This window comes from Hydra viridissima, unplaced genomic scaffold, assembly GCF_058129835.1.
Source record: "Hydra viridissima isolate aposymbiotic clone 2 unplaced genomic scaffold, HvirCarnegie_v1 scaffold_1, whole genome shotgun sequence".
NCBI lineage: Eukaryota > Metazoa > Cnidaria > Hydrozoa > Anthoathecata > Hydridae > Hydra > Hydra viridissima.
Genome location: NW_028324300.1, coordinates 26,725,508 through 26,752,745, shown reverse-complemented (window position 1 = coordinate 26,752,745; position 27,238 = coordinate 26,725,508). Strand labels below are relative to the sequence as shown.

Genomic DNA, 27,238 nt, shown 5'->3' with positions numbered 1-27,238 from the left:
AATTGAACTAATTGCATATATTTATATCACTTTAACTGACAAAAGCTTACAATAAAAAGAAATCAGCGTCAATCGTAAATCTTAAAGAAAAAAAAAAAAAAGGAATTATGATACCATAATTACACAAAAAAAAAAAAAAAACACACCACATAAAAACTGAAAATCAATTTACCTATTTATAGTAACCTGTTTTGAAATAACAGTTCATTTTAAACATGAAAATGTAACTATAAAATCTGTTTCGAAGTACAAAAGGATTAACAATTCTAAAAAAAAAAAAAATCAAATTAAGATATAAATTGCATTTTTGGCATAATGATGCCTTGGCTTTTAGTAAATGAACAAAAGCAGTAAGTTCCAATAATGAAACTACCTATTATTCAATTTTAACAATAGACACCAACGTGAAGGTAAGCCAAGTAGTCTATCAACACAAAACAGCACAACAATAACACATAACAATAGAATATTTACACCCTTGATCCTAAAATCCAGCGAAAATAACTAACCAAAATAAAATATGAAAGGCAAAATTAGAAAACCAATTTAAAGTTAACTATATATTTATCTTTTTACTCAACATATAACTACATAAAAGTATATTTGTTTTTACGTTCAATATTAGTTATTCAATTACTTCAAATTTAGGACATTAAAACACCCTAGATTTAAAGATCAAGGTTGCATACTCTCTCATACACATTACGCTAAACATTAACAGACATTATTATGTGTTTCCAGAATAATTAAAAAAGGCTAGACAACACCTAGCTCTAAAGCAGTAACACCGCCTGGCACTAAATGCTGCCAAGTCACACCTCTGCTATAAGTACACCGCTTGGCTGGCAAGATTATCAATCTTGCTTAACATAATGCCAAGTCACACCACTTTGAAAACATGGAAACAACATAATTTAAACATATATACGACTATAAACAAATATGGTGGTATATAACACATATAAACACATTTTATAACAATATTAAATGACAGGATATATTTATCAAAAACTATGAAAAAAAATATTAAAATAATAAATAAAGTTATGCATACAAAATATGCTCACAACCTACAAACAGTAAATTTTCGAAATGAAAATCTAAAGACTATAAATTAAGAACATTAGAAAATATAACATTATTTGTGTAACACTTTTCACCTACCATACCTTGAATGAGATGTTTATCAATTTTGAAAAACAAACTATTAAATGCTCTAGTTCTTGAACATGCAACATATAGTTGACCATGAGAGAAACACGGTTTTTTGAGATATACCCCAACTCTATCAAATGTTTGACCTTGACTTTTGTTAATTGTCATTGAATAAGCCAATCTGACAGGAAACTGACGACGTTTCAGAACAAAAGGTAAATTAGAACCTGATGGAGCCAATTGAATTCGAGGAACAAAAACCCGTTTACCACCAGAAACACCTGTCAAAACCTCTGCATCAATATAATTATTTTGAAGGGCACAAACCTTCATTCGAGTACCATTGCATAACCCAGCTTTGAGATCTAAATTTCTAAGTAGCATAATTACACAACCATTTTTCAATTTTAAACAATGAGGTGGCATACCTGAAGGAGTTAAGCTGTTCAAAAACTCAACAGGAAAGTTATTTCTTTCATTAGGGTCATCAGTATCAATTTGATCAGCACTTAAATAAATTTTGACCTCACCCGGCAGACATTCAAGCACTTCTTCATTGATTGATAATGAATCAAAATTGGTTGGTGTTAAAATCACACGTTTAGAATAATCATTTTGATCAGCATCTCCAAAAATCTTTTCAACAATCGATTCATTTTCTCTAATAATGCACTGATTTGGTATTTCAATGCATCCTTTAAAAGGATCCTCTTCTTTGACAGGTATTGTTCCATTCCCAAGTTTTAATAGCCATTGGGAAAATTCACCTTCCCCATCTTGTACTCTCATATTTTCAGTTAATGCAAACTTCTGCACCCATTGCCAATGCAAAGAACATTTTATACATGATTCCACTATTTCAGCTGGTTGTCCTCTTTTCACAACAGGCAGAATTAGCCTAAAGTCACCACCAAAAAGAATGATTTTTCCTCCGAACGGATAGTTGTTGTTGCAAATATCTTTTAACAACCTATCAATTGCATTTAACGCATGTTTAGGTATCATGGATGTTTCATCAAGCAAAAACAAACTAACTTATCTTAAAAAATCCCCGTGCATAGAGTTAGGAGTTACATTACATGTGCTATTATCTAATATTGGAACAGGAAGTTTGAATAAGCCATGCAATGTAGATCCATTTGAAAGAAGAGTTGCTGCTATGCCAGTCCATGCAGCTGTGGCAGATTTAAAGCCCCTACTTATGGTTTTAGCAATCAAATAATTATAAGTAAAGGTTTTTCCACTACCAGCTGGTCCATCCATGAAAAACAATCTAGAATGTTGATTTTCTACACTTAGTTGCTCATTCAGTGCAGCAAGAATTGCATTACATACATTTAATTGATTGACATTAAGCAACAGTCTCATTCGATTGGCTTCGTCAATAGATTGTTGAACATTTTCATTAAAATTTTCTAGATTTAAGCCTATAAACTCATCAATAACAGGCAGATTGTAATCAGCCAGCGTTTTACCACTTTGATTAATAATCTTCTCAATTTGATGAAGAGTAGCTTGTTCAGCTATTAGAAGTGGGACTGAGCGGTGAATGAAATCTTCCATCATAAAAGCTTTGTATGTATTCCAGAGATGTAAAGGATTGTCAGGTTCACAAAAGGTCAAAATAATTGAAAACAACTGTCTAATTTGCTTTGGCATATGTGTTAAAACCGCCTCAGAAAGAGTATTCTGCCATTCAGTGTCATCTTGCAACAAACCTTTCAAAACACATGCTTCACGAAACGTTTCAAGGACAATACCATTAACAGTACGCACATCCTCCCAAGATGTTGCTCCTTTTATTTGCAAAAGTAACAGTCTAAGAAAAAACAATTCTCCAGTTGGATTAACTTTATACATTCTTACTATCACCTTATCACCACCCCTTTGTCTAATCTTCCATTTACAATGTTTATCATCAAATACAAAGTGATAAGGAATGTCTACATACGAATAGCAATGTGCTCTTTCATTTTCAGTATTTAACTTAAACCATGCTGTTAGGTGCGTATCACGTTGAGCTGCACAATCTAAAGCCATTTGTTCTGCTCCTTCTCTAAAATACACTAACTGATTTTCAGGTAGATGAACTTTAAGGCGTATAATAGTGTGTGACATATGACTTATTGGATACTCAAAAACTCGCCACAATGCTTCAGGTGCACTAACATAACGACAATCTAAAAAAGTGTTTACTTCATCATGATTAATTTGTTCAGTTATTAAAATATTGGCACAGTCGTGACCTTTGTATATGTATTTGTACAAATATTTAACAGCCTTAACAGACATGCAAGCTTCAACATTAATGTGAGCTTGATATTTCTTTGATAACCATGGATTGTAAGGTACCACCCAGCGGTTATCTACATTGTTACCTTTAATATTTATAACCAAACCATTATCACGACGTCTATATCGCGGATAACCATTATGAACTGCTACTGTGTTAGCATTAAATTCTTTAGGATAGTTTTTGCTGCACACCCCATCTTTCATGCAGGGAGAATTTGGATTTAGTATGCCACATGGACCGTGAATTATGCAAGTTTTAACAACGTCATAAAGGTCTCGATTAACAATCGGATCTGGAATTTCAGCAAATATTAAATTATTGATATCATGTGCTGTTTCAAGCTTATCATCATTTGCAAAGTGAAATAAAATATGAACATGTGGCAAACCACGCTTTTGAAACTCAATAACCTGAACATGCGTTACAACTTTCCCTAATACACCATGCTTAAAAATGTCATTAAGAAGGTTATTTAATTTGAGTTTAAATACTCGAATAACCAAGTCAGGTCTATTATTTCCTGTCTGACCTGGATATAAATTTTCAGTTATCTCGCGCCATTTTGGGTTGCAAGTGAAAGTAATAAAAAGATCTGGTTTACCATACTTTTTAATTATAGCCATAGCATCTTCAATGTTTTCTTTTAAAGCTCTAGGACTTCCTACATAAGTTAATGGCAAAACTACAACACGCCCTGGTCTAACATTATGATCATTTCTGAGGTTGTTTACATGGTCGTGTAAGACATCATACTGCTCGCTTCTCAGTTTGTTTTGGTTATTTCTGATGAAAGCAAGGCGCTGGCCTTCAATTTTAACATACGCATCAACAGCATATTGCTGAAACAGTTTTTTGCCATAAAAGAGTGAAGAAAAAAATTGTCTAACTGAAAGTTTATAATTGTAATACTGAGATAATGTAACATGATTTCTAACCAATGTAGCACGCTCAGGGTTGTGAACCAATTGATTATGCCAACCAGCATCACCCCTCGGAAAAAATAGAGGATAAACCATAGGATCTAAGTTGGCAGACAAACTTGATATAGTTTTAAGAGGATGACCTCTTGGGTAATTAACAACTTCCCTGGAAGCAGGTGGTGCACCATCTTCACCAACAAATACAGCTGCAACTTCGTTATGTGAAGGGAGATTATAGCGACGTCTATCTTGCCCTTCAAGTAAAGACATTTTTACAACTGACACTGAGCGCCCTTCTAGAGCTGCTCGACGAACTTCTTCATCTTCCACTTCAGCCATGTTTTTAAATGCAAGAGCAAATGGGTTCTCTTCACTAATAATAGTTTGCAATCGCAACATTAAATCATTTAAGCAAAGATCATTACCACGTTGTTGCATTCTAAAATTTACTGCTGCAAGTGGATCATAGATGTATAGTTGACAATATGTCGGCAGAACATCTTGATTTGGTCTTAGATTACCTATACGATGAAAAACTTGACCACATATTCTAAAACATGGCGGCCCATGGTTCATGGGTTGAACTACATTAGCTTCAAATGAAGCAAAAGAAAGACAGGCATTATAATTTCTAATATATTTTAAAAAATTCAGATTGGCATTTCTATCTGCATAGTTTCCTTTAAATAAATCTTCTAAATCTTGTGGAAATGATGAAGGTTGCGACAAAACTACCTTTCCATTATGGCAACATAAAAAATGTGTTTCATCAGGAAATTTCTTAGCACCACAATGCTGACAAATATAATTCATTTCTCCTAAATAATTATAATCTGGAATAGTATTGCTTCTTGCTATACAATACATTCTTTCGTATCTAGCAGCATTTCTAGCATTTTGTCAATTATTAATTTCATCTCGCCTAAGCCTATCTCTTTCATTTCTGCGACAATTAACTTGCCTATTAACATTTCCATTTTCTAAACTAATATCTGCTTCTAGCCTAATATCATCCATTTAAACTTCACTTTCAATTGAAAGTTATACGAATCAGAAAAGAAACGAATCCTGAAGATCGCGATTTTTCCTATATAATTTCCTTTCTACTCTAAATAGCACACACAAATAATTTTTAAATATAACAGACTGTCATTTAAATTAAATTATACAATAATCTTATGACTATAAAAAAATATATATATCAGCTGGGAGATGTTTGAAAAAAATTAGCCTAGCAAATAAGCAAAAAAAATTATTAAAAACATGCAATTCTAATAATAAACATACTGCTAACAAAGAAAAATTGAAAAAAAACAAAAAAAAACATTTTAAACCCTTTTTTGCAAACTTAAACATTATTTCTTCAAAAAAAAATTATTAGCAAACATTTTTTAAAAATTCACAAAACTCTACAATATTTTGTTCTTCTATACCACATAAATGCATCATCTGATAAATCTAAAATAAAAAAATGTAATGAATAAGTAAATAAATAAGAAAAACATTACATACAAAAAATGAAAATCAATGAACCTTATAGAGAAAAGCTGTAATGATTTACCAGAGGAGTTGTAAAATATTACCATTTTATGTTAGCTTTTACAAAATAATTCATGCTGGAACATCATGATTCCAGAATATTTATAGCAAAATCATGTAGTAAACAGCGCTAAAGACAAAAAATCAAATTGAGATAAATCAAATTGTATATATGGCAAAATAATTTGTATTGACTTTTAGATTATTGATTTTTAATAAAACTACCTATCCATTTTTAACAATAGACACCAACATGAAGATAAGCCAAATGTCTACTAACTCAAAAGATAACAAAAAAACATCACAGCAACAGCACACAACAGTAGCACACACCATAAGTTAATATAATATATGTAGATAATAACTTAAGTAAGATAACATTCTTATATAACAAAACATAAGTAACAACATTACGCAAAATGTTATTAAAATACATTATTATGTATTTTTAGAATAATCTTTAATAATAAAGGCTTGAAAACAGCTAGACCTAAAGCAGTAACAGTTTGACACTAAACACCATCGTGTAACCCTCTGTTAAAAGTACATCACTTGGCTGGCAAAGTTGACAAATCTTGCTCTACACGTTTACCAAGTAACAGCACTTTGAAAACACGGAAACAACATAATATAAACATATGTACCAACTATAAACACAATAAATATGTTTAAATATGTATATAAGGTTAAATATATATACCTCATATACATATTTAAACAAATTTTTAAAACAATTATATAATTCATATCAACACATACACAAACAATAAAAAAACACTTTACATTATTTTAAAAACACATTGATAAAACAGCTATAAGTGTGCAAATAAAAATTTTAAAAATGATCCCAGAAAATTAAAAAAAGATACAAAATATATATTTACAAACAATACTCTTTAACTTCTTTTTTTTTTTCATAAGAACTGTAATCCTCACAACAAAATTTAACCATTACATACTATAAAATGTGAAATGCCATGTCAGTGTTGGCACAAAATTTTAATTTATTTTTCTAAATTTTCTAAAAAAGAACAAAAATAATTAAAAGCATCACAGAAATTTCAAAGTAGTAATAACCATTTTATGGAAGTAGCATTAGTGTAACTTTAAATAATATCCATACCCCTATTTTCTTTCTAAAAATTAAAATAACAAAAATAAAAATGCTGAAAGAAAAGCTAAAACAAACAAAATACAAACGATTTAAAAGATTAAAATCCTTTTTACTTTTTCTGATAAAAATTTAAATCCTTTCTACTTTAGCTAATAAAAATGTATATATAACTATTTTATATACTTACTTCAATTATAATATGATCTTAACAATTATCATTTCTCTTAACATGATTCTTTATGTAATATATCTAAACTAATGATTAGATTTCAAAAGGAAAAAAGTTTCAACTCGCTGAAGAGATCTTTCTCCAATGGCCGCGTGCATTTAGAGAACGCGCTTTTTCAAAGCCTAGTAACTAATGACGAAACGACGTTAAACATTAAACGTTAAACGTTAAACGTTTCTGTGCTAATTATATTAAGATTCATCATTTAAGATTTTATTTCTTTTAGCTTTTAATTGTGTTATGTGTTAAACACAGTTGAATCCCGTTAACTCGGACCCTGGATAAGTCGGACTTTTATTAAGTCGGACGGAATTTCAAATCCCCTTGAACATTCTCTATCAACATACTGTAAATTTATCGGCTTAAGTCGCACCCTGGTTAAGTCGGACCATTCGCTAAATCGTACTGTTTTTTAGGGTCCCTATGGCAAAAAACTTCGCTTAACTAGGACTTTTGTATGAATGTGTATGTAAGTGCGTATAATAACAAAACTTCCAATACTTCAATCAAAATTCCAAACATATACATGTGAATTTCAAAAATTTTCAAATATCTATCCATGCAAGAAGTGTAAAACAAGTCGATGTAAACTTATTTTGTTATGTCCTAATTTTTCATACCGTCAAAAATTGACCATAAGAACTGAAAAAAATTTGGTTAATTTGTATAAGCTCCATAACTCATTACTATGTTTATTATAATTGTATTATGTTAAGTGTTTAAATAATATTATAAAAAGTGATCAAGTTTTCATATGCCTTTCGCGCAGAATGCGCGAGTTTTTAAACCATCGTTTAAACAAAAGCTAAACGACATTGCTTAAATACTTCGAAGAAAGTTATCCTCAAAATAGTAGGACAGTTTACTCCGACCGGACAACTTACTCCGCGGACAGTTTTCTCTGTCACAGGTCTCTGTTTAAGTTAAAAATAGATGGTTAAAATGACGTTATTTTTTTTCTTTTTTTTTTTTCTATTTGAGGTTTGTTTTGATTAACTGAAAAAAAAAAAAAAATTGCAAAGCCATAAGAAGTTTACCGCCTTAAAATTCAATTAAAAGAAGAAAATTGAAACTTAAATTTTATGTGTGCGAAATTTTTAACTTTTCCTTAAAAGAAAATTGAAAATTTACTTAAATCTTAGTTATGCAAACTTTAAAAAAATATATTCCTAAAACAAAAGAACTTTTAAATACTTTTGATTACGCAATGTAATAGTTTGACGTTTTTAATTTATGTACATAAAATACGATTCAATCGTTTAATTTGTTTATTATCATATTTATAATAATTTCTTTAAGTAAATTAAAGACATTTGTTTAAAAAAGGTAGATGGCTGTCTTTTAGCAGTTTATTTTGCTAAAGGGAAGGACGAAAGGAGTCTGAAGAGAGTCTTGCACTGTCTGACCTAGTTGTCTGTTCCTATTTTGAGCTGTGATTACTCTTAAAACTCCTGTGTGTGTATTTGTAGTTTTTTTGTGTAAAAAGCAGGTCACAAATATAAAAGAACAAATGAAAATGGTAATAGTAAGGGATTTAAGTAGGGAAGAGGTGGGTAGGTAATGAACACTTAAGAATAATGTAGATGTTAACAATATGCAAACGGAAAACAAGTAATCATATTTTTCTATTAAATCTTCTGGAATTTCATGTTGTGAATTTCAATTTATAATTTAGAAGTATAAAGTTTTAATTTTGCTAATCTTTTTGTTAAAGCTTTGTTAAATTCTGGTTCGTGCTTAATTTTATCATATTTGAAAATAAACCCGTTTGCTGTGTTTAGCAAGTTTTTGTAAAAATGTCGGAAAATGTTTTGTAAAAACACCCACTTAAAACCCAGTTCTCAATTATTTCAATTCGTGCTTCCTGTTTGCATTTAATAAAATCGCTTTTACTTAATCAATTTTCACTTATTCAGCTTTTTCAGCAGAAGATCCGTAACTTATGTAATCATAATTTATGACATTAAATATTTTAATTTTTAAATCCTTAATACCTATCAACTCCGATTACATTCACTTATATGTTAAAAATTGCTAATAATTTTCTAACTTTCCATATTATTATATACTACATTTACTCAGAGCTAGACAGAGCTGAACAACCAATAGTTGTTAAAAAATTTATACAAAGTTTTGACCTTCAATATGTCTAACAATGTATTATAATTTTAAAACCCTACCTATTATCTTGCGAAATTGATCCTCTAAAATATACCACAGTCCTCCACAATATACCACAATCGACAAAAGTTGCGTACATAGGGCGAGTACTATCATAAGAGTTAGCCGTGTTCACCGAAATTGACTAATAGGCGAATAAATTTTTATTTTGTAAAATACAAAATTTCTTTTTATACTATGATTTTTAAATAAATAAAATCGATAACTCCGTTCAAGAGACAATCATTTTCAATGTTTGTCTAGATTTTTATTTGTTACATGTTAAGATTCTTATTACTGCCTTTTTCTTTCTTGATGAATTAGAAGAAAATCTTCTCTCTGAATGAACTAAAGAAAGCCATTAAGATGATTTTGTTTATGATCTTCATTTAACATGTCTTATTAATTTCGGAAAATAACTTTTAACAGTTACGATACGAAAGGATATTGCGAAACTTGTCTGTTAAATAACACCCCATTTGAAATAGTGTAGTGGCGAAAGAACAAATGAAACTGGTGTCAACAAAACCAAAACAAAGGTTGATGAATGGGAATTTTGTTACGTTTTCATTCTAATCTCTTTTCATCATTTTTATTGCTACATTCGTTTGAAGACAACTGGACAGAAATTTCTTTTGTAATCTTTAATTTCGGAATCCAGTTACAACCTCACCAAGATTTTATTTTATACTTATTATATTGAAAGTTCAAAATTTCAAAGTCATAACCTTTGTTACAAAAAGAGTTTTAAATGAAACAGAAAAACAAATAAAAACTTCTTTTATCTGTTTAGTTTTTTTTTGTTACTCTACAATTTTCTTCAAAACTCGTAATGAGGAAAAAAATGAAAAAAAACTGAAAAAAAAACAAAACGCTAAAACATAAATTAGTAAATAACCTATTATTTATATCCATCCTTTTAAAAAAAAAATTACAAAATATAAAATGTTTTACATTAATTTTTACATAATGAGCAACATAAAGCATATTTTAACAAAAACTCATACCAAAACTAATAATTCCAGAAAACCTGTTTCATTTTGAATTAATTTTCTCAGTTATTCTCTATGCACTTAGTATTATAGGATGAGCAAAAATAAAATTAGTTTCAAGAATCTGAAATCCATTAGTGTTTATTAATGTTGACGTTTTCCCAAGAGCTTTTCTTTTTTCAAAACATGTTTGACAGTCAATAAGTAAAATGAAATGTCAATGTGTAAAATCAGTGCAGTGCTGCACTGACTTTAAACAAATTGTATGTAAGATATGATCCTCACCTGGCCAGTCAAAAACTGTGTTGCAGTAAAAAATCACAATCAAGTATTTCCAGAGATTCATATCTTTTTGTTTTCTACTTCATAAAAACATTTAACTCGCCAAATTGACTTCTTCGCTTTGCAGATTCCATTTTTTGATGTTACATACAGTCATTGGATAGTAATTCTGAATTGAATCAACATTCTTTTTTGTAAGTTCACCCTTCTCTGAAAAGAATTTAAATGTTCCTTTATGTTCCTTGACCAGATTTCTAAATTCTCTCCCAAGTAACTAATGCACATTACCAGCACTCCTCAACTTTTCTGGAATGATATCACCATATTTCTTGTTGAGATTTTATTTAGCTACTTCATCACATGATGAGGTTTCACCATCTTCATAAATCAAACTGCACTTTTTCCCTGAAAATTGAAAATGTTCAACTGAATTTATTGCGTTACAACAAAATCATCCAAACTCTCACAATAACATAAAGTCCTAAGATAAAAATTAAATTTTCATATCAAAAAATTAAACACACATTATGACTTTTTTTCCAAACAAAATTATTATTTTAAATTATTGCACAGTTTGGAACTTCATTTTAATACTTTATGCACCTTAGATGGATTCATAAGCCAAGAACCATACAAATCAAAAAATAAATCCCTATGCAATATGAATCCAACTTCTTAGAATAGAACTTAACTTAATTTCTTTGGATCAGAGAAAGCTCAACAATAAATATTTTTGTACCTGATAAGCAATTGAAAAAAGGTAAGCTTTTTTACTGTGGCCTGAGATTTAAACATCACATGGCATGTTTATCTATGGTACTAAAAAAACCTGAATGGACTTCATAAGTTTTATACAATTTATTCATGAAAATGTTGCTGTGAAACTTTTCATATTTGAATAACTATCTTAAATATCAAATATCTAGAAAAAGTGAAATTGAATTTTTGCCAAGAGTTTGTAAACATGTCATAGATTCAATTGTGCTATAAATCTCAATTAAATTAATGTTAGACTAAAATATGTTACTAAGCATATTTTAAATAACCAACAAAGATGAAATTTAAGATACTTTTTCTTAAAATTCGATTACATGAGGGAAATTGAAAGATAAGCCAAATAAATAGTTTTTTTTTGAAAGTAATTGTTAAAAACTACATTTAACATTGGTTTTAACTATATATAAACTATATAATAACTATATATAGTCTGGAAAAAGTTTTATTCTTTGCCGTACAAATGTGTTTCTAAAAAAAGACATTAAGAGTCTGATTTAAGGATTAGAACATTTATATTTTGAACATTTAGAACATTTCTATTTTGGATTTTTCATTTCCAATGTGTTCCTAATAAAACTCTATAGTCATATATAAAGTTTTAAAATATACCGTTTTTTAATTTTTGACCACCTGATTGTATAGATCAATGGATAAGATACAAAAGATGCAAAAGACACAAATTCCATCAAGATTATGGATCCAGGCTTTTGCAGCGTTTTGTTGTCTTCAACAATAAACATTGGCGAATTGATTAAAGAAACTTTTAGCTATAAAGTATAAATAAAAAATATAATAAAGTAAAAGCACATTGGTTAAACAGATTGGTTTAAAGTAAAAAAGGCCAAAGTCTAATTAAAAATTGGAGTGATTAAATAAGCAAGTGAATTTATATAGTGTCGTATCAGACACAAATACTATATGCAAAGCAGTGGATAAGTTCAACATGAAAAAGTCCACACTTGCTGATCATTTGAAAGGGAAACATCTTAGCACTCAGGGAGGAGAACCAATGATAACTGTTGATGTTGAAGTTATGATGATTGATAGTCTACTCTTTTGTGCTCAGTGTAGTTTTTCACTATCTTTATTTGATCTGCAGTATTGCATAAATGGATACTTTGACACACATGGTATTAATGTTAAGCAGTTTGAGAACAATTACCTAGGAAAAGATTGGGCTAAAAACTTCATGCTTCACCACAAAGATCAACTTGTTGAATGTCTTTCACAGAACATTAATCAAAGTAGTGCAGTAAATAGTGTTTTGCTCTGTTATATTGTATATCAAGCTGCCCATTTGTAAGACACCTGGGCAGAGGTCGGTCCTGACAGATGCTGGTATAACAGAAGCAAAAGCCTCGTTCAATAATAGCACCATATATGACACATTCGTTTGGACAAACAAAAACCCTGATCTTGTACAACATGAAAAACAACAACCATCTACACTGTAAGGCAAATCCAGACAATATTTAACCATAAAAAGTGTAATAGTTACAGCAAGTATACAACTGTTATATATAATAGTCCTACTTGTCTATTGTTTTATATTATTATTACATCTTTTGAACAAGTAGTTTATCAATTTTTAATGGCCAAATATCCTATAATTGCCTAAAATCAACATTTGACGGTATCTAAATACTTACAATTATTTGTCATTCTGAATATTATAAAGAATTGATCATTATAAATAATTCATTATTGTAGGCCCCTTTATTTGAATTTTATTCAACCCTAATTGTACTACACAGCTTAGTATTCTATGTATAATAAAAGAAATTTTGACATCAACTTTTAATATCATATAAATTAGCAATTAGAACATTAGTATTTAGTAATTCATATACATTACAATTAGTACAAACTTTGCACAGAATATTTGTACAAAACACACGTGTTTCTTGTGCAAAACATATGGAAACTCTCAACTGTAATTTTGTGACCTCCTAATTTAAGATCTCCCAAGAATTCGAATTACAATCGAACTTTGAACTTTGCATAGAATATTTGTGCCCCCAAGAATCAAAAACGGCAGCTACTGGCGAAAATCCTCATGTTCGAACCCCACGTTTTTGAACTTCCGCCAGTGTTCGCCTATGTGGTTTTTTTTTTTTTTTTTTTTATATTCTTTCCGTCGTTTTTTGACATAAAAGTTTTTAAAACTTATAAAGACAAACAACAGAATGATTTCAAAAAAAAAAAATGTATACATTTGTAAGTTTTACAACTAAAAATTTGGTTTTGATCCTTATTAATGCAGTTTCACCAGCTCAAACTTCGCTATATCTGCTCATTGATATCGCATCACCTGAAAAATAAAAATGAATTTGATTAACGCATTTCGTATCGATAGTGCAATTGGATTGATAGGCTTGGGTTTCCCTAAAGCTCTAGATATTTTTATGTTACGTTATAAAAGAACAAGAGAGGTAATTAGACTTTATTTAATTTTAATATGTCTTTACCAGAATCAATAGTGTATTGCACAACTGGCTCTCATGCTAAGCTATCATGCTCTAAGATATGTAAAATTTAAAGCAATTTATAGTACTGTATTATAAATATGAAAACCATTAGAGAAATAAAAGAAAGATAAGCTATGACTTTGATATAAATTTATATACCTAAAACTGTAATTCTTTCTTTGTCTTTACCTGTATATGGAACATTTTTTAATCCTCTCTCAGCTAAGACTTAACAGGTTTGGGTGAAAATTGAAACCCAGGCTCATCGATGTTAAAACTGCGCTTGGGTTCATTACTTGTTGCGACACATTACGTCGGTTGGCACTCAGTGACTCCGTCATCCATGTAATTATGTTACTATTCTCGCCATAAATAGCTTGTACCTTAGAAAAGATTGGTAAAAATAATATGGCAATATACTTTTAAAATATTGTAAACAAATTAATTTGTAATAATAGGCCAATTACAAATTGTATTATCAAATTAAGTAATTGCAAATGTTATTATCAATAATTTGTAAACCAAAAAATTAGTGGCAAAATGATAAAATTAAAATTTTTTACTAACCATTTATCTCCAGGTTTTAACAACCCTGATCTACCAAATTGATAATGTCTATCCCTGTTTCTTTACCCCACTAAGCGTTCATCTAACAATAGACGGGGCCCAAGTGACATGATGGTGTCTTAGGTGACAGGATGAGCTCTCTATTTTTTCACTGATTACATAGTTAGCAAATACTTGCTCCTCAGCTTCGGTCAAAAAGGTGCAGAGGCCCATTTTTTTGACCATAGGGGCTTTTCCACTAATCTTGTTCCTCAAGGTTGTTGTAGGAATCCCATAATGCTTTTATTGATCAGTTGCGCTTCTTCGACCGTTAAAGAATAATGAACAAAATATGTAATTACATAGGCATAGTGAAAGGGTAATAGTGACATTCCGCAAAGACAAATATAGTTTAAGCTTAACTCTTTACATCAGTAACAGCCTCCGCTGTATCTTCTTCAATATATCCATCTCTAGTACCCATTCTAGATGTGCTAAGACTTTTTTTATTCATCTTTAATTTGATTAGTTAAATTTAAATAATAGCAGCAAGTTTAAATTTAGTAGCTACCTAGTATTAAATGTAAAATTGGTTTTAAAACTGTTTTTTTAAACCTTTATAGGCTTTTAAAACCTATCAAGAAAGTCAGAAAATTGAAAATAAACATATATAATATTATTAATCAAAAAAGTAAAAAGAACATTTCTAACCGACGACGACTATTTAATGATTAAATGACGACGACTGAGACGACGACGACTATTTAATGATTAAAAACGACGACGAACCGACGACGACTATTTAATGATTAAGTTTAACTATTCGAGTATATGCTTTAATTTTTTCTTTACTCTTAAAACAAAAAAACGCTGTTGTATAATGATTTACAAAATGGTGGGTGTGGCGAACACTACCAAAGATTTAACTGCTTATTACGTGGCTTTTATTTTTTTTACGCGCCTATATTGCTTTCAGTGTTCGCCACCACCACCCTACCCTTTCAAATTTACCCAATATTTCTATGTTTATAAGATATTCCTGCATTCTAATAACACCCTGAAAAAGAAAAGAAAAGAAAAAAAATTTGATTATAAACACGTGTTTTGAAAGATTATCCAAAAGATTTTCTAAAATTGGTCATTAAGTAATAAGGATTTTTAAGGACGGTTTTTTTTCTAAAAATATTCTGTGCCTTTATTTTTAAAGTTACGATTTTTGTCAGTTATAAAGAGAACATCAAAGTATTTTTTTAGATACGATTTCTGAACTTTCCAGCGACTAGTTTTTGTTCTGCATGTTTTGAGTGACCAAGTGGTGAAGACTAGGTCGCATGGCGAACACTGGGTGTTTTACACTATGCCTGTTTGAACTGTAGCTTCATTATTTTCAAAACATTAACTTATTGTTTCTTTAGGTAATTTCTCTTCAAAGCTTGCCTTATAATGCGATGCCCTTGCTGAAAATGACTTTTCCCATAAAATATCATTAGCCTATTATAGTTTAACCATCCCGGATTAATCAATAAACTAATGGTGCTTTCTTCTAGTTAATCTAGTTAATCAAAGCACTTTCCTATGCCTGAGACCAACTTTGGTATCACTAAGAAATTTTATGCTTTCATTAATAAGAAGATAGCAAATCTGGCAATATATCCAGTTGCCAAGTATCATCCCTGTTTATATCAGGCAATATCACAGTGAATGACAGTTTTGTTGGCTTGATATCCATCTCTTAACTGCTTTGAGATTTCTGTTATTTTCAGTAAATTGTACTCATCGAAATTATTGTTGAAGTTGTGGAGCAGCAAAACACAAAACAAAGAGATTAAAAAATAAGAAAAAAATAGCAATTTACTCTGAAAAAGACTGTTAGATAATTGAAAAATACTGCACCCTTTTGTATATAAACAATCATCTTTCTGAACATTTCTCTGTATAAAATTAACAATTTTTGTAGTTTTTTCCAGTAAATTCTTACTACTTTTTAAAAAATTAAAATTCATATACTTGCGAAAAAGCTATTTAAAAAACTCGTGACGTCACAGAAGAAGAAGAGCCAAAAATACCTAACTTACTTGCCGTTAATCAAAAATGAGCATGTCTAAACAACTTTATATATGTATTTATATATGTAAACAAGTTTCTATATGTATTTCAAAAATAAATAAAACAAGACAATTTTGACACCTCGTAAATAAATACGCAAATAATCCAGAGTTTCTACTGTCCGACTTTCAAACTCTGATAAAAAGAATTTGCGAAAGAATGAGAAAACAAAAACGTGTAAGCACAAAAATAACACAGACCTGCAAAATGAGAGTCATAACTTCCTCTCTGGAATTTGATAGCTGATTCTAGGGTATTTTGGTGCGCTGATTACGAATATGTACTTAGTTTTTCTCTATCACCTCCAGATTTTTCAAAAAAGGCACAGATAGAAAATAGCAAAAAAACAGAAGATTTCACATAAAAAAATATATATTTAAAACAGAACATTATTTTTAACTTAAAAAACTACTAAAATATAATAACAACTTAACACTAGTCTAAATAACATTTAAATTTCATTTGTGGAACCTGGTCCTTTTTTCCTGGAAGCTTCGGTTGTGCGATTTTCGCTTAAATTTCCGGTTTGGATCGTCGCGCTTCAATAACCAACAATAGTCCGCCATCATGTTGGTATTCCATCTTCCTTGATACCGGACTTCAAGCTCTTTCAAATCTTGGTGAAATCTTTCGCCTTGTTCTTCGCTAACGGCTCCTAGATTTTCTGGGAAGTAATCAATATGAGAATTTAAGAAATGAAGTTTAATGCTCATATTACAACCCATTACACCCAAATTGGAAATCATTTTGGCCACTATTTCTTTATAGTCGGAGCTTTTATTGTTCCCCAAAAATTTTGTCACCACTTCCTTAAATGACTGCCATGCTCGCAACTCGATATCATTAAGTTTTTCATCAAACTTTTCATCCGACATTAATTTCATAATATCAGGGCCGACGAAAATTCCTTCTTTTATCTTAGCTTCTGATAAAGATCGAAAAACTGAATGCAGATATTTGAAGCTTTCCCCCTCTTTATTTAAAGCCTTCACAAATTGCTTCATTATACCCAATTTGATGTGCAATGGTGGCAGTAAAACTTTTTCTCTGGGAACCAAACTCTGTTTAAGTACGTTTTTGAATCCTGGGGTTAGTTCAGTTCTTGGAGTCCATTCCTTTTTGGTTCAATGATGTTGTTTATCCCGGCTATCCCACTCGCAAAGAAAGCACGGGTATTTTGTATAACCACCTTGTTGGCCTAGTAGCATGCTTATGATTTTCAAATCTCCACACAACATCCAACCGTGTTGCTCATAAGCTATATTAGTCAAAAGCTTTTCCAAATTTTCATAACATTCCTTTAAATGGACAGAATGTGCAACAGGTAACGAGGCATATGTATTCCCATTATGCAGAACAACTGCTTTCAAACTTCTTTTTGAGGAGTCAATAAACAATCTCCACTCGTTAGGATCGTATTCAATGTCGTACATTTTCGTCAAGCCTTGAATATCTTTACAGAACACTAAATCTTCATCTTCAGCGAAAAATGGAAGAAAATCTTTTTCTCTGTGACGGTACCATGAAAATGAAGTACCAGGTGCCAGCATATTTCTTTCTTTTAATCGTGATCCGAGGAGTTCCGCTGCATCTTTGGGAAGATTCAAATCTCTTGTCAAGTCGTTTAAATGTGACTGTGAAAAGAGCAGACAAGCATCAGAATCTCCATGAAATTCAGGATCAGATTGGTGTACATCCTCTTCCTCTATATCACAGTCAGAATTTTCAATTTGTAGAGCTGGAACCGGGGGCTGCACCATTTTTGAATCGCCAAATATTGCAGGCGTAACTGATGACACGTTTGGATAGTTTATGTCCCTTTTATTTTTTGAACTGTATCCAGTTATGTCACAACAACAAAAGTAGCAATCTTTAACATGGTCGTTAGGCTCTCTCCATAGCACAGGCGAAACGATTTTGAAGCTATTTTTCTGTCCTTTTGACCACTTGCGAAGTTTTAACAAACAAGTCATACAAATTTTATGAGGTGCCCAAGTTTTGTCTTGGTTACTTAAAACGAGTCCAAAATAACTTTTATAAATATTTTTTACAAAGTCTGTGATACTGTTTCGTTGTTTTATCACCATAAATTTCCCGCAAATATAACAGAAACAATTAGGAGAGTTTAAACAACTTCGCGATGCCATTTTAAAGTTTATGTTGCAAGATGCGCACTTCAACTGTTAAATTTCTAAATCAGTGCGGGTACTTATACAAAAATCCTTTGGTTTATCTTAATTACACCCTTTTCTAATAATATTCACAACAATTAGTTAATAATACCAAATCATTATGTAATAATGAGCTCATTACTAAATTAAGCCAAAATGACCCGTTTTTGACATGTTTAATGCGAATTACTAATACTTATTATGTAGTCATTAACAAATTACTAATTGGCGTTAATTTCTATGTTCCCTTACACTAATTATATGAAATAAAAATTGAGCTGAAGTAAATTAATAACGTTTTAGACATTTCAAAAGGTAGGCGCTCAAACATTTTAAAGTAAAATCTTAAATATTCCATATCAAAAAATCCTGACGTGATGGATTTTTTTAATTATTTTTCTCATAATCAGCACATCAGAAACTATAAAAAACGTTACTCAGATTTTAAAGAGGAAAACCATTGCAGGCCTGAGTAATTTACAAAATAATGTGAAAAATAAAAGTAGTCATTGTAATGAAATTTGAACAGAAGAACTTCAACGATGGTAATGATAACAAATCGAACGAGTAAATTATTGAATTTTTCCGCAACAAAAATCACATTTTACGTAAGTACATGATGTATCTCATCACCTTCGAACAAACGCATAAGAGAGCAGTTCTGCTGCCGTAGGTCGTAATGAAGGGTCCCTAAATTACAAATTAAAAAGTTTGCCTTTTCATTAAAATTATAATCAAGTATTTTAAAAACCTTGAAAATCCAGAACTCATTAAAAAAAAGAAAATAAAAAGAAACGGTCATTTTCACCTATTTAAACAGTCATCTACAAGCTTTTTGCAAGCAGCTGAGGAACCATCCGGTAGAATGGGTATTGTTGGCCCAAGACCAATCTTGAAAATAACAGCCAATGGTTTAAATTCAGACCAAGGTGGTTTTGTTGTTAGCATCTCTATAACAGTACATCCAAACGACCTATGAAGAAAAAAGAAAGACATGTAATTACAGTACTTATGTAGTTCTTCATTGTTTTTAACGATCAATAATTGAACTCACCATATATCAGTCTTCTTACCAACTTCCTCACTTTTTATAATTCCTGGGCTTATCCAGTAAGGTGTCTCAAGAAAAGTTATGCATCTTGCTTTTGAAATAAATGTCTGAAAGATATTATTTATTAGAAAATAAACAGACTTTTATTAAGTATTTATACTTATAAAAATTTTTTTACTTGTTTAAAATAACTTTACTTGAACTTGTTTCGAAGCATCAAAATCAGCAAGCTTGCAGTTGCCACCTGAGTCTTGAAGTATATTGGCACCTGTGTAAGTACAAACTCATTGCAATTCACAATAAAGTCACATTTTCGATAAACATTTACCTGGTGTAAAATGATACAATACCTATTATTCAAACTTATTGTTTAATCTTCAAGTTATGTCATTTGGTAATTTTTTAATAATCTTCTGCACATGGAACCAGTTACCCTTTACTTGATCAAAACTTATATTTTACCTCTATCCTTAAAATACTACAGGTGTCCAGTACTAAAGATAATTTATACAACTTTGAGTTCACGTTTGATAAAACATACATTTTGTATTATAAACAAACAAAAGACCTTTAATATTTCTGTGGATGATGTCTTGGGAGTGCAAGTTGTTAATACCTTCAAGAACTTGATAACAGTTAGATGCTGCCTCTTTTTCCTCTAAATCACCATCTTTTAATTTATCATGTAGCGGTCCCTAAAAAGAAAATGCGATTTTTAAATAACTTTTTTAAAGACTTTCAAAAGAAATACATTAATGCGACATCTGATATTCTTCTTCCTAATTTACTATTTAAGTACGTTTGCTAAAACTGCAATTTTACTGTTGTCTCATAGCAAACAAATCAATCTGCAATTACAGAAACTCCAATCATAAAAATTACATATTACGTTTAAAAATTTTAAATTTTAATTTAGGGGTATCTAGAAGCTTTTGTTAAAAAAAAAAAAGTATTCTCAAAGATCTAAATATGTGATATAGAAGTAAATCATAAAATAAGCATATTACTCTTTCTTTTGAAACTTGAATGTATACATAGTAAGATATCTAGGCTTTCTAGCACGAGTACTTTGCAAATGCCACAACAACTTATTAACTCTATTATCTTTACATCAACTTGAAGTCTAAAAACTTTTGTCCAATGGCACCATTGAAAGAACCATTCATGATAATCTTTACCTTCAAAAACTTATATACCCAAACATGAGCGAATTGTAAAATATTTTTTCCACAAAACAAGTTTTTCCACCACTTTCAATATGGTATAGTTATTGAGTCCAATTAGAATGCGTTTAACAGCACGTTCTTTGCCAGTATTTAAATCTTTGCAACGATAGACCTAACAAACAAACAAAAAAAATATTATCAACCATTTCTGGAAAATTTATTTACATAATACTAGTTATTACACAGGCCAACAAAACTTTTCTTCTAGTTGTAAAGAAAGTTAAAATAGTTTGTGGACAATTAAACTTACCCTTTTTTTTATTAGACCAATTTTTTAAACATTTCCAATTTTGCAAGCTCTCAAGATCTATGGACTTTTAATTTACATTAAGCTATGTGGCAATATGTTGAAGAATAAAAGGGAATAGATTTCTATAGCTTTTATATTTCTTTCTGAAAGATTTTTTTTCATTAGGAATAATAAACTCTATTGAAAGAAAAATTGGTCATGAACTCTGCACTTTTGGTGATGGCAAAAAATGTTTGTGGCTTTATCTGGATAGAGTTAAAAATTGAACAATGCAGGGAATTAAATAAATTGGTCAAATGTTTGGAGTATCTTTCAACAATTGTCACAAACTCCTCTGAGAAAGATTTTTGTTACTGAAATCCAATTCTTGTATTACAAGTCTGTGCACTCTTTAAATCATTAATTCCAGCTAAAGGATTTTGAAACTATATAGAGCTACTCTACCATGTGTGCATTTTAATACCCACAAAGAATTTCTCAGAAATCACCATAAACATTAATTCTGATTTTTTACAGAAGGTAAACTGGTAAGTTAAACTTGCATCAAATACCAACCTTACAAAAATTACATTTTATGTTGTTATATTTAATAAACATTCTGGATTATTATGATCCAGCTTGCAAGAATTAACTTGAAAAAATTATCATCTGGAAGAAAAACTAATTGTAAAACAAAAAAAAACTTTGAGTTTGCTTATTTAAGTATATGTTGCTTGTAAGCACTTTTGTAAACTAACCCGACATACAATTGTATAAAGTCATTTTAAAGATTATATTCGCTTTATTTGTTATACTGTAAGATAGATTTTTTCACCATAAGATTTTACTATTATTCCCAAGATTATTTAAAAAACTAGAGCATGAAGGTATTAAAGGTAGACTCAACATGAAAAATCATATTTTTTAACTACCAAAAGACTGACCAGGCAGCTACCTCAATATCATTAAGAACTTAATGAACAAAGATTTCAATCCTTGTTCACTGAGGTTTAACTTCTTCATGAAGATAAATTTGAGAAATCAATTATAAGATGCTTTTTTAAATTATAAGAACAGACCATTTTCAAAGAGAGAAAAACCACACAGTTTTTTAATATTAAGTCATTTAGGAATCAAAGTAGACTTGTGAAAATGGTGCGTCAAGCAAGCATTTTTTTTCCTAAACAAACAAGTAATGAGAAGCAATTGATTACAAATAATGCTAAGTGCAAGCATCAAAATCACACAAAAGAGTTGATAGCCATGTTTTGATACTAATTATATACTTAATAAGTATATTCTAAATGACTTGATATTAAAATACTGTGTGTTTTTTCTCTCTTTGAAAAGTTGTCTGTTCTTATACTTTAAAAAATCATCTTATAATTGATTTCTCAAATTCAAAGAAGAGAAAAATAGTTGGAAGAGCCAAAAAAAAAAACTAAAAAAAACAAAAAATTTTAAATCACACAATAGGACCTGACTGCAAATTTACGAGATTTAAATGTTTTGAAATTGTAACAAAATGATAGAGCTTGTTTATTGGTGAAGTTGAATTTAATGTGCAATAAAGGTTTGCAATATTCTTTTCTAGCTGAGGCTATTTTTTCCAACGCCAGGCTTTCAAATAAAACTGTCAGTATTGTTGAGCCTGTAAGACTGAAGAAGAAAAAATTATTATTTCCTTATCAAAATACAAAGATCTTCAGGCCCTCAAAAAATTCACATCGGTGCCTGAATTTTATGACAGTTTGAAACATGATTAGAGTAATGATGATCCACTAGATGAACTTCCTGACAAATAAATTATAAAAAAATAAGAAAAGAAACTAATTCTTTGATTTCTTTTCTTAGTAAACCAAAATTAGTTCTTTATTTCTAATAATGCAAATGTATTTTTGTTAATTTTTTTTTCTTCTGTTTCCCTTTTGTACTTTTGTTGTTTTTTTTGTGTAAGTCCTACTGAGTCTTCTCAGCTTTGATGGGTATAATTAGTTGGGGCTAGGCATTGTTCTGACCAGGCTTGTGGAGCAAGCCGGAGCCGGAGCCGTGGAGCCGCTGTTTTTATGTAGAGCCGTAGCCGGAGCCGGAAAAATCTCGCGGCTCACGACTCTCTTGTATTTTTAATGGAATATAATGTTGTTTATAATAGTAGACAAATATTATTCACTCATTGTTGAACGAACTTGTTGAATAAATCGTTTTAAATTATTATAATTTTCGATTGTTAATATTGCTTTATTGACACTTATATTATTATTTTCTGTTTTTAGAATAGGTTTTTATTAGCTTTATTTAGCCTCCTAGTTGGTTTAATTTTAAATCATAATGCATGTAACATGTAATATTGGAAACATAGTCAAGAGAAATTTTTTTTTTGTTTATAACTTTGAGAAATAATAACTATATTCATTATTTGCGGCAGTTGGGCGATATTAAAAATGGAATGGGGGAAATTTGTCCACCCCAAACCCCCTCCGCAATTTAAGGAGAAGCCGTTGTACTTCAGAAGTTAAAAATAAAGTTAATCATTTTTTCTTTTAATATAAAACGTTTCATGTAACGGGAAACTTTGTCTTAATTTTAGGTGTCATTTTACGTTTATTATTGTTATTATTCTTACTTTAAAAAAAAAATTCCGACGAGCAAGTTTGTAAGTTGTTATTTGTATTAGATATACTCTTTCTTATGTATGCACGTTTTATAAGTAATTTAAAAAAACAGCAACCAATTAAAAAGGTAAAAACTCGTAAAAAAAATTGGCGCGAAACCTAAAATTTTTTACAATGTAAATATGTGGTAGTAATGGATTCACATTTTAAACATGAGGGTTGGATAAAAACTAATAGGTGTAGTTTTTATGCAACTTGGGAAACAAGCCTAAATATTTTTAATTTTCATTCAAAATTTAAATTTAACTTAGTAGGTCAAAGATGAAAAATAGTTTAAAATAGAACCGGAGCCGAACCGGAGCCGAACCGGAGCCGAGCCGGAGCCGAGCCGGGAGCCGGACATTTCTTTGGAGCCGGAGCCGGAGCCAAGCCGTGAAAAAAACTTGCGGCCCCACAAGCCTGGTTCTGACCACAAAATCTCCTAGTAAGCACAGGCAAAAAAAGCTGATTAATGCTTTTCCACTGGCCCTATGATCAATTTGTTCTAACAGCTACTTTATTATCTTGCAAAATTAGTTTAATAAGTCTTTAGTTGAATTTAAGAACATTAAGAATGGAAAAAAAAAGCAGAGTCCATTATAACCCTACAGCTATTCACGAAAGTTTAAACGATGGCAGAATTTTTATCAAGAATGTTTGGTTTTTGTTTTATAAAGAAAAACTGTAAAATGATATCGACATAATTTTTTTTATTTATTAAAGAAAAAGTAATTAGCTTTAAAATGAATATGAACATATTATAAAAATTTTAATATTAAGTTAGAAAAAAGCTATTACAAAAAATCTTATAGGAAAAATAAGAAGCACAAAAGTTTAAACGAATTGCAACATTCAAACAAAAAATGAAAAAAAAAAACGAAATTAATATTTCAAGTGTCCTCCTTTGTTTTTATAGCAAAGATAAACTCGTTTATGCATTGATTCAACAAATTTCATGCACATCACGCGAGGTACCCTCAGCGAGTACTCATTCAAAAGTTGCTTTAAATGCTGAGTTGATTGAATTTCATGGTATGTCAGTTGATTGTCGATCCAAGACCAATTATTTTCAATTGGGTTGAAATCTGGGCACCAGGGCATCACATTGAACTTTTTTTTCAAAAAATATTCTTTGATTGAGTGTGCTGTATGAGCTGAAGCCCCGTCTTGTTGAAAGATGAATTGCTTGCTTCTGCCATACAAGTGTCTGATTGATGGAACTAAACACGTTTCCAATGTGTTCTTGTAGATGTATTGCTTAATTCGGCCTTCATACAGCTCACAGAAGCCTATACCTTTGTGAGAAAAACATCCCCAGATGCCAACCGAACCTCCACCGCCTTGTCGACGATGTTGCAAATCCTGTCTGAATATTTCTCAGTTGCAAATCTTTTGACATAGATTCTTCCCTTGCGGTTTACAACTTGAAAATTAGCTTCATCACTCCAAATAACTTTTGCCCATTGTTCTACAGACCAGTCCAGCCTTTCTTTGGACCACACTCGTCGTTTACGTTTATCTGTGATTGAAAGATTAGGTTTTCTAGCAGCTATATACGTTCCAATACCTTTGTCCAACAATGTTCGTCTCACGAGCTCTCTGCTAACCTTTGGATTATTTTTTGACTCATTGAAGATTTGTGCTAGCTTTTTGTAGCTGAATCTGGGGTTTTGTTTGCTCATTTTGAATATACCATTTTTGTCATGGTTGCTGAGTTTGGATGGTCTCCCAGTACGCGGCATGTCGGAGACGTCCTTGGTAAGTTCCCAGGTTTTGATTGTTTTTCTAACGCAATATTCAGAAATGTTAAGTATTTTGCCTATTTGAACGTTTGTGTAATTTTTTGTCCGCGCCATACCAGTAACTTGCCATTTGATGTCACTAGAAACTGATTTTCGACCCATTTGCACGCAATTGAAATTAATTTGAAATTTACAATATTTCAAGTTGATTTTTAATGAATCAAAAGCTGCCTGATGATGTTGTGATGAATTTTTGGATTGGAAAACTACTCAATTATTTGCTAATTAATTGATAAATCCGCTGCGGAAAAAAATTTCGCACCGGATTTGTCAATTAATTAGCAAATAATTGATCCTAAATAAAATCGTTTAAACTTTTGTGAAACCTCTTAATTTGTATCACCTACCTTTAAATGAAATTTCTGAGTAAACGGTGATGAGTCAAAACCTACTCTTTTTTTATTCTATTAACAAATAACCTATTTACCAAATTGGAAAATAATTATTTTTATATCAATTTCCGTTAGAGTTTTATTCAAAAAAAACCGAAGATTAGATCTGAAAGTTCTGCGATCGTTTAAACTTTCGTGAATAGCTGTACTAACAAAATATTCTTATAGCTTTATTATTATAAAAGATTTAGGAAATATTTCTGTAGAATTAGACTGTGAATTGGAGAATCTCCTCACAAAAATAATGACAGGGATACTTTAATTCATAAATACTATTGCAGATGGTGTGACTCTGCCATTTTTTTCCGTGTGGTCCCGTGTGGACTCAGCCATTTCTCCCGTGTGTGTGTGTGTGTGTGTGTGTGTGTGTGTGTGTGTGTGTGTGTGTGTGTGTGTGTGTGTGTGTATGTGTGTAAGTGTGTGTGTATATAAACACACACACACATACATATATATATTGAGATTTACTGAATTACTCTCAGACTAAGAATGTTGCAGTTTAAAAATTCCTTTTAAACTGAAAGTCTTGTATCTGAATATGACATCCATTGACATGATTAATGCAGAATAAATTGTAAAGATAAAAAATTCAAATAACTTTAAAGTAAACAGTAAACATATCTCAAAGGCTTTTGGTTATTTACTTTGATTTTAAAATATAAGAATTTCTTTTCATCTTATTCTGATTTTCCTTACATTAAATTGGAATATAATAATAAGTTTCAAAATATTTATTGGCTTTTATTATTTTAAAAATAGAGTCAACTAATACAAATGTATTAAAAGTTTATTAAAATATTCAAAAATAAAAGTTAAATTTACACCAGCATAAAATAACAATAAAGGCTAAACTTTTAAACCAATATCATTTGGCAGAATCTCAATGGATTTACTTTCTCTGCCTTTTTAAAAACTAGATTAACACATGTAAGTAGTTGCTTAAAGCTAATGGCTTTGGAATAGCAGCAAAATGCACCCAATTTTATTTGCAAGGAAATCAAGTACTCCTTTGTGAGATGATGGGTTTGGAACTTTTTATAAAAAGTAATTCACACATTGTATGCAGTTTAGGCCAAAAGTCACTTTAACATTTAAAAATATAACCAATTTTTTACTCTTAATTATTCTATCT

General features: G+C 30.4%; 3 protein-coding genes across 4 annotated transcripts in view; all 3 read right to left on the bottom strand.

Annotated features, from left to right (window-relative positions):
* The window catches only part of LOC149894188 (mitogen-activated protein kinase kinase kinase 2-like), a 119,097-nt gene extending 107,578 nt beyond the window's left edge, over positions 1-11,519 (bottom strand). The window contains exons 1-2 of one of the 2 annotated variants that reach the window (XR_016453530.1): positions 11,462-11,519; positions 10,691-11,092 (exon numbers count right to left, since the gene is read on the bottom strand). The gene's annotated coding sequence lies outside the window, so the exon portion shown is untranslated. The remainder of the gene's footprint in view (positions 1-10,690; positions 11,093-11,461) is intronic. The other variant, XM_090091092.1, reaches the window with a different exon arrangement.
* LOC149894189 (ATP-dependent DNA helicase PIF1-like) lies at positions 1,066-2,108 on the bottom strand. Its single transcript, XM_090096528.1, has one exon. It carries the CDS (start codon positions 1,942-1,944, stop codon positions 1,108-1,110), a length of 837 nt encoding a protein of 278 aa, XP_089952654.1. The 5' UTR covers positions 1,945-2,108; the 3' UTR covers positions 1,066-1,107.
* A 7,865-nt stretch (positions 11,520-19,384) lies between the features above and the next one.
* LOC149894187 (mitogen-activated protein kinase kinase kinase 3-like) lies at positions 19,385-26,439 on the bottom strand. The gene is made up of 6 exons (XM_090077517.1): positions 26,380-26,439; positions 20,423-20,501; positions 20,004-20,074; positions 19,810-19,913; positions 19,564-19,728; positions 19,385-19,445 (listed from the first exon to the last, which is right to left on the bottom strand). Exons 1-6 carry the CDS (start codon positions 26,437-26,439, stop codon positions 19,385-19,387), a joined length of 540 nt encoding a protein of 179 aa, XP_089933643.1.
* Positions 26,440-27,238: the final 799 nt, after the last annotated feature.

Excerpts from the sequence above, each read along its gene's own strand:
- LOC149894189 (XM_090096528.1), bottom strand. The coding sequence starts at position 1,944 with ATGAGAGTACAAGATGGGGAAGGTGAATTTTCCCAATGGCTATTAAAA.
- LOC149894187 (XM_090077517.1), bottom strand. The coding sequence starts at position 26,439 with ATGGCTGAGTCCACACGGGACCACACGGAAAAAAATGGCAGAGTCACA. Across the intron at positions 19,729-19,809 it reads GGTAAGAAGACTGATATATG|GTCGTTTGGATGTACTGTTA; the intron begins GTGAGTTCAATT and ends TTTTCTTCATAG. Across the intron at positions 19,446-19,563 it reads GTAGATGACTGTTTAAATAG|GGACCCTTCATTACGACCTA; the intron begins GTGAAAATGACC and ends TTTGTAATTTAG.